Source organism: Amblyomma mixtum, chromosome 2, assembly GCF_055824585.1.
Source record: "Amblyomma mixtum isolate Tamu chromosome 2, ASM5582458v1, whole genome shotgun sequence".
NCBI lineage: Eukaryota > Metazoa > Arthropoda > Arachnida > Ixodida > Ixodidae > Amblyomma > Amblyomma mixtum.
In genome coordinates this window covers 134,874,628-134,882,459 of record NC_143013.1, presented here as the reverse complement: position 1 = coordinate 134,882,459, position 7,832 = coordinate 134,874,628, and the positions used below count along the sequence as shown (strand labels likewise).

General features: G+C 53.3%; 1 protein-coding gene across 1 annotated transcript; it reads right to left on the bottom strand.

Moving 5' to 3' along the window:
- Window positions 1-239: 239 nt before the first annotated feature.
- Window positions 240-1,133, bottom strand: LOC149360984 (neprilysin-11-like). Its single transcript, XM_089567969.1, has one exon. It carries the CDS (start codon window positions 1,131-1,133, stop codon window positions 240-242), a length of 894 nt encoding a protein of 297 aa, XP_089424095.1.
- Window positions 1,134-7,832: the final 6,699 nt, after the last annotated feature.

Genomic DNA, 7,832 nt, shown 5'->3' with positions numbered 1-7,832 from the left:
CCTTAGTTCCAAACGCAAGTTTGCAGCTTCAGCAAAACACAACAAGCAGTGTGCGATATTGGCTCAAAATCTAACACATTAACACTTCAGACAAGCAATATTCCACAAAAGAAGCACAGAAACCAATGTGAGTTTCCCACACGCGACGCTAGAGCCTAAGGTGTTCTCAAGGTTCGGTGCTCAAGAATTCATGAACTTCTCGCTGCAGTGTGAGCGCTGAAGCCACTAACGAGATTGTGTCAGAGGTAATGACACTTTTTTTCTGGATTCATCGGGGAGCCACGCGGGCATGAGAAGGCGTCAGAGAAGGGCCCGAAGTTGCGCATCATGCGGTTGCATGGCTCGGATTGCAGTTTGCCATCGAGGCCCAGCTCGCACGTTCCGTGACAGGCGGTGAGGAAGAACACCTGCTCGGCGCTGTACTGCTCCATTCCCTTGAGACGCAGGTCCTCGGCATCGCTGCGAAACTTCTTGTAAGCTGCATGAGCGATCTGAAGGGCAGGCAGCTCAGGGAAGAGCGCACGCGCGTCGGCAGCTTCGGGGCAGAACAGGAGGTCCCAGAAGCTGACGGTGCGGTTCAGAGGATCCCGCTTCTTCGCGTAGACAGCCATGGTGTGCAAGCTCCTAACGACTTGTTTCGCGTACAAGAATCCCAGACCCCCGTAGAGGATGGCACTCGGGGCTCGCGGGTAAAAGAAGGGCGGAAGCAGAGCTGCCTCGGAGACAGCCATCACATTAGAGAGCGGGTTGTATGCGGCCATAAAACGGGAGTCCAGCTTGAAGAGCGTCTCTCCAATGGCATAATCCGCGCTTCCCACTGAGCGCTGCAGCTGCACTCGGCTGGTACGCCAGTGGCCGAAGAAGCCCAGCGTGGTGTTGTACTCGCCCCCGTAGAGGCGCAGCAGGCTTTCATCACTTTGTTGTCGCTCGTCGGGCCAGATAATCGTGTTCGTCTCTGCTAACGTGGCCGTCAGGCTGTCCCTTGTCCGGTTGTCGATTCGCTTAGCGGAACGGAGCCCATTTAGTGCTAAGCTGTATACGTTGTTCAGCAAAGACAGCGCTGAGGTTCTCTCTGTGGTGGTAAGGCCGCTGAGATTGATACTCGCTATGAGAACATGATAACTCGCGGACATTAAACGACCGCATGATAGCCCGTAGATCAGTCTGCCTGTAAGGAGATAGCGCCACCCAGCGGCGTTCGTGAGGAGAAGACAAAGCACGAGGAGCGCGTGCGGAGGGGAACGCGGGTCAGGTCGAAGAGGATTACGTGGCAGAGAAGAGAAGAGCGCGGTGGGCGACGGACGTGGACGAGTTCTGCTGGCTCCCCGAGTTCCGGGCTTGGGCCTTAGCCGCAGACGTCCGGGCTACCAGACCTGGACATCCATCGTCGAGAGCCTCAACCACCAGGCCCAGGCGCCACTCTTCTCCGTCCATCCGTCAGCTGCTCTACATAGGCCGCTTCTGGCGCCTACGTGACCTTTTTCCGGGATACCAGACCTGGGAACCGTGCCGGGAGCCCACGAACGCTGACGCTGCGGTAGCGTTTCATCGACGTTGGAACGCCAAGAGACTCCTTGACTGCCCGACACCCAGCCAGTCCTCCCCGCTCGTTGCTCGATTAAGACAAGTAGTGTGAACTTTCCTCTTTGACTCTTTTTCCTGCATTTATCATAAGCTCTTTGTTCTGTTCCCCCGTGTGTTTTTTCCCGTGTATTGTTGCGTTGTTCTCTTGTTCCTTTCCTTTCTTCTCGCTCATATTGTAATTGGTTTCCTTTCCGTTAAAAGCCGCCTCGTTTATTGTTTGTACTTTGGTGTTTGTTGAAAATAAGACCTGCAATCTCTCACAGAGTCCTCACAAATTTGGCGTCCACTACGACAGGACAGGACGAGGTCGGTTTTTATCTATTCGCCTGTTGTGTTAATTTAGGAACAATATGAGTGCTTCAGATTTGGTTGCTTTGGGCGAGCGCATGGGCTTGTGCGGCGCGGAGTTACGAGCGTGGGTGGAGGACGAGCTTCGTAAGGCACGGGAAGAGAGAGCCGCGGAGCGTGAAGCTGCTAAGCAGAAATTGGAATTAGAGGCACGGAATTTAGAGGCGGAGCGTGAAGCTGCTAAGCAGAAATTGGAATTAGAGGCACGGAATTTGGAGTTAGAGGCACGGAATTTGGAGACGGGGCGTGAAGCTGCGAAGGAACGTTTGGAGTTAGAGGCGCAGAACTTGCAGCTACAAATAAAGCTCAAGGAGGGTGGCGCAAATCCTCCGAGTGACCGTGGAGAGCGTAGCGTCTCATCGACCAGCTCCATTAACCCGCACAGCCTCATACCACAGTTCAATGAGGCGCGGGATGACCTCGATGCCTACTTAAAGAGGTTTGAGCATGTGGCCACGGGGCAGGGTTGGCCAAAAGAAAAGTGGGCAACGGCGTTGAGCTTGTGCCTTGGCGGCGAAGCACTTAGGGTCTTCGGTCGGCTCTCGCCTGAGGATTCCGTGGATTATGACAAAGCGAAGCTTGCCTTGCTTCAGAGGTTTAGGTTCACCGCGGAAGGGTACCGAGAGAAGTTTCGCCAGAGCAAGCCCCAGGATGGAGAAACGGCCTCGCAATATGCTGCCAGGTTGTTTAGCTTCTTTGACCGTTGGGTCGAGATGCGGGGAGCAGGCCGCACTTTTGAGGCGGTTCGCGAGATGGTCGTGAGCGAACAATTTCTGAACAACTGTCATTCTCGTTTAGCCCTTTTCTTACGTGAGCGGGAGGGCAAGACAGTTGCCAAGCTGGCGGAGGCTGCCGATCATTTTCTTGAAGCACAGCGGCAAAATAACTTGTTGTTCTTCAAAGAACAGGAGGGTGAGCACACGATAGTTAAAGCCAAGGACGAGGTTTCACGTTCACAATCCCGCCTTCGATGTTTTCTTTGCGAGAAGACTGGGCACAAGGCGTCGGATTGTCGGACAAAGCCGAAGCAATTGTATTGCACCTGGTGCCGCGAGGTAGGACATGATGCCCAGTCATGCAAAGCCAAGAGGCCAGGAGACCGTGAGGAGTCCGCATGTTGCATGACACCTCGGTATTCATGTCCCGATAACCCTGCAGTGGTAACGCGCGTAGAGGGCCAGTTGGGGGAGATGGTCTGTCCTTCCACCCCTGTGGAAACTGCTATGCCCGTGGGGCACGGCGAGGTGTTCGGTCAGCATGGTTCGGTATTACGGGATACGGGCAGCACCGGTATTGTTGTGCGTGAGTCTCTTGTACCGCCAGCGGCACTAACAGGGAAAAAGGCTACATTATTTTTGGCCAATGGGACCCGTGTAGAAGTTCCGGAAGCGGAGGTGGTGATTTCTTCTCCATATTTCTCGGGTAAGGCCATCGCGCGCTGCTTGTCTACACCCTTGTACGACATTATAATAGGCAATGTCCCCGGGGCTAAACCTCCATTCTCTGTCGACCCGCCAGTTCTCACTGATCAGGCAGTTTCCCTTGCCATGACGGGTGCGGTCGATGTTCCTTCCCGTATGGTGACAGCAAAGGTTTCAGAGAGTAGTAAAAGCCCCACTCTGAACACACTCCACTTGTCACGGCCGGAGTTTCGCCTCAAACAGGAAGAAGACCCGACCTTAGAGGTGTGTCGCAGGAAGTTGGGGCAAATATTTCATGGCAAGGGACAGACCGCCCACTCCTTTGATACAGATGACGGTGTTCTTTTCCGGTCGTACCAAAGGTGTCCCGGCCAAGTCGTTGAGCAAGCGGTGGTACCGAAGGGCTTACGCACGCAAGTTCTTAAGTTGGCACATAAGAGTGCATTATCATGGAATACGGCAAACAATATCTAGGGTGCTCAGTGAGTTTTACTGGCCCGGTGTACAGGCTGACATTAAGAGTTATGTCAGATCGTGTGACATGTGTCAGCAGACTGTGTCGAAGGCAAGGGAGAACAGAGTGAATAACATCATAGGACGGGAACATGTAAAATCATGGTGGAAACCGAGGTCGGTTTGGAGAAAACGGTTTCACAAAGGAAAACGGAAATACTAGCCGGAAAAGTTCTCGCGACGGTGAAGTGGTTTGATGTGAACAATGGAATACGGAAGAATGTAGCCCACACCTGTTCTTGTTGGAATTGTTTTTGTTTGTTCATGTTTGTTTTTGAGTGTCGGCTATCTACTTTTTATGCTTTCCGTGTTTCTTCGCCCTCTATGGACGCTTTACGTTGACTTTCCATGTGCTCTCTGTGCTGTGTGTGCGAAGGTCTGTGAACGCTTCGAACATTGACGACCGTCGTATTGTGTGTGGTGTGTAGTGTGCGCGCTGTGGTGCGGTGTTCTGTGTTGCGATCGTCGAACGCGTCTGGTGTCGCTCTCCTGAAGTCGAGTTCTTTCCCTTGGAAAAAACTTCCGAAGAGAGGGCCTTCTGTAAGGAGATAGCGCCACCCAGCGGCGTTCGTGAGGAGAAGACAAAGCACGAGGAGCGCGTGCGGAGGGGAACGCGGGTCAGGTCGAAGAGGATTACGTGGCAGAGAAGAGAAGAGCGCGGTGGGCGACGGACGTGGACGAGTTCTGCTGGCTCCCCGAGTTCCGGGCTTGGGCCTTAGCCGCAGACGTCCGGGCTACCAGACCTGGACATCCATCGTCGAGAGCCTCAACCACCAGGCCCAGGCGCCACTCTTCTCCGTCCATCCGTCAGCTGCTCTACATAGGCCGCTTCTGGCGCCTACGTGACCTTTTTCCGGGATACCAGACCTGGGAACCGTGCCGGGAGCCCACGAACGCTGACGCTGCGGTAGCGTTTCATCGACGTTGGAACGCCAAGAGACTCCTTGACTGCCCGACACCCAGCCAGTCCTCCCCGCTCGTTGCTCGATTAAGACAAGTAGTGTGAACTTTCCTCTTTGACTCTTTTTCCTGCATTTATCATAAGCTCTTTGTTCTGTTCCCCCGTGTGTTTTTTCCCGTGTATTGTTGCGTTGTTCTCTTGTTCCTTTCCTTTCTTCTCGCTCATATTGTAATTGGTTTCCTTTCCGTTAAAAGCCGCCTCGTTTATTGTTTGTACTTTGGTGTTTGTTGAAAATAAGACCTGCAATCTCTCACAGAGTCCTCACAAATTTGGCGTCCACTACGACAGGACAGGACGAGGTCGGTTTTTATCTATTCGCCTGTTGTGTTAATTTAGGAACAATATGAGTGCTTCAGATTTGGTTGCTTTGGGCGAGCGCATGGGCTTGTGCGGCGCGGAGTTACGAGCGTGGGTGGAGGACGAGCTTCGTAAGGCACGGGAAGAGAGAGCCGCGGAGCGTGAAGCTGCTAAGCAGAAATTGGAATTAGAGGCACGGAATTTAGAGGCGGAGCGTGAAGCTGCTAAGCAGAAATTGGAATTAGAGGCACGGAATTTGGAGTTAGAGGCACGGAATTTGGAGACGGGGCGTGAAGCTGCGAAGGAACGTTTGGAGTTAGAGGCGCAGAACTTGCAGCTACAAATAAAGCTCAAGGAGGGTGGCGCAAATCCTCCGAGTGACCGTGGAGAGCGTAGCGTCTCATCGACCAGCTCCATTAACCCGCACAGCCTCATACCACAGTTCAATGAGGCGCGGGATGACCTCGATGCCTACTTAAAGAGGTTTGAGCATGTGGCCACGGGGCAGGGTTGGCCAAAAGAAAAGTGGGCAACGGCGTTGAGCTTGTGCCTTGGCGGCGAAGCACTTAGGGTCTTCGGTCGGCTCTCGCCTGAGGATTCCGTGGATTATGACAAAGCGAAGCTTGCCTTGCTTCAGAGGTTTAGGTTCACCGCGGAAGGGTACCGAGAGAAGTTTCGCCAGAGCAAGCCCCAGGATGGAGAAACGGCCTCGCAATATGCTGCCAGGTTGTTTAGCTTCTTTGACCGTTGGGTCGAGATGCGGGGAGCAGGCCGCACTTTTGAGGCGGTTCGCGAGATGGTCGTGAGCGAACAATTTCTGAACAACTGTCATTCTCGTTTAGCCCTTTTCTTACGTGAGCGGGAGGGCAAGACAGTTGCCAAGCTGGCGGAGGCTGCCGATCATTTTCTTGAAGCACAGCGGCAAAATAACTTGTTGTTCTTCAAAGAACAGGAGGGTGAGCACACGATAGTTAAAGCCAAGGACGAGGTTTCACGTTCACAATCCCGCCTTCGATGTTTTCTTTGCGAGAAGACTGGGCACAAGGCGTCGGATTGTCGGACAAAGCCGAAGCAATTGTATTGCACCTGGTGCCGCGAGGTAGGACATGATGCCCAGTCATGCAAAGCCAAGAGGCCAGGAGACCGTGAGGAGTCCGCATGTTGCATGACACCTCGGTATTCATGTCCCGATAACCCTGCAGTGGTAACGCGCGTAGAGGGCCAGTTGGGGGAGATGGTCTGTCCTTCCACCCCTGTGGAAACTGCTATGCCCGTGGGGCACGGCGAGGTGTTCGGTCAGCATGGTTCGGTATTACGGGATACGGGCAGCACCGGTATTGTTGTGCGTGAGTCTCTTGTACCGCCAGCGGCACTAACAGGGAAAAAGGCTACATTATTTTTGGCCAATGGGACCCGTGTAGAAGTTCCGGAAGCGGAGGTGGTGATTTCTTCTCCATATTTCTCGGGTAAGGCCATCGCGCGCTGCTTGTCTACACCCTTGTACGACATTATAATAGGCAATGTCCCCGGGGCTAAACCTCCATTCTCTGTCGACCCGCCAGTTCTCACTGATCAGGCAGTTTCCCTTGCCATGACGGGTGCGGTCGATGTTCCTTCCCGTATGGTGACAGCAAAGGTTTCAGAGAGTAGTAAAAGCCCCACTCTGAACACACTCCACTTGTCACGGCCGGAGTTTCGCCTCAAACAGGAAGAAGACCCGACCTTAGAGGTGTGTCGCAGGAAGTTGGGGCAAATATTTCATGGCAAGGGACAGACCGCCCACTCCTTTGATACAGATGACGGTGTTCTTTTCCGGTCGTACCAAGGGTGTCCCGGCCAAGTCGTTGAGCAAGCGGTGGTACCGAAGGGCTTACGCACGCAAGTTCTTAAGTTGGCACATAAGAGTGCATTATCATGGAATACGGCAAACAATATCTAGGGTGCTCAGTGAGTTTTACTGGCCCGGTGTACAGGCTGACATTAAGAGTTATGTCAGATCGTGTGACATGTGTCAGCAGACTGTGTCGAAGGCAAGGGAGAACAGAGTGAATAACATCATAGGACGGGAACATGTAAAATCATGGTGGAAACCGAGGTCGGTTTGGAGAAAACGGTTTCACAAAGGAAAACGGAAATACTAGCCGGAAAAGTTCTCGCGACGGTGAAGTGGTTTGATGTGAACAATGGAATACGGAAGAATGTAGCCCACACCTGTTCTTGTTGGAATTGTTTTTGTTTGTTCATGTTTGTTTTTGAGTGTCGGCTATCTACTTTTTATGCTTTCCGTGTTTCTTCGCCCTCTATGGACGCTTTACGTTGACTTTCCATGTGCTCTCTGTGCTGTGTGTGCGAAGGTCTGTGAACGCTTCGAACATTGACGACCGTCGTATTGTGTGTGGTGTGTAGTGTGCGCGCTGTGGTGCGGTGTTCTGTGTTGCGATCGTCGAACGCGTCTGGTGTCGCTCTCCTGAAGTCGAGTTCTTTCCCTTGGAAAAAACTTCCGAAGAGAGGGCCTTCTGTAAGGAGATAGCGCCACCCAGCGGCGTTCGTGAGGAGAAGACAAAGCACGAGGAGCGCGTGCGGAGGGGAACGCGGGTCAGGTCGAAGAGGATTACGTGGCAGAGAAGAGAAGAGCGCGGTGGGCGACGGACGTGGACGAGTTCTGCTGGCTCCCCGAGTTCCGGGCTTGGGCCTTAGCCGCAGACGTC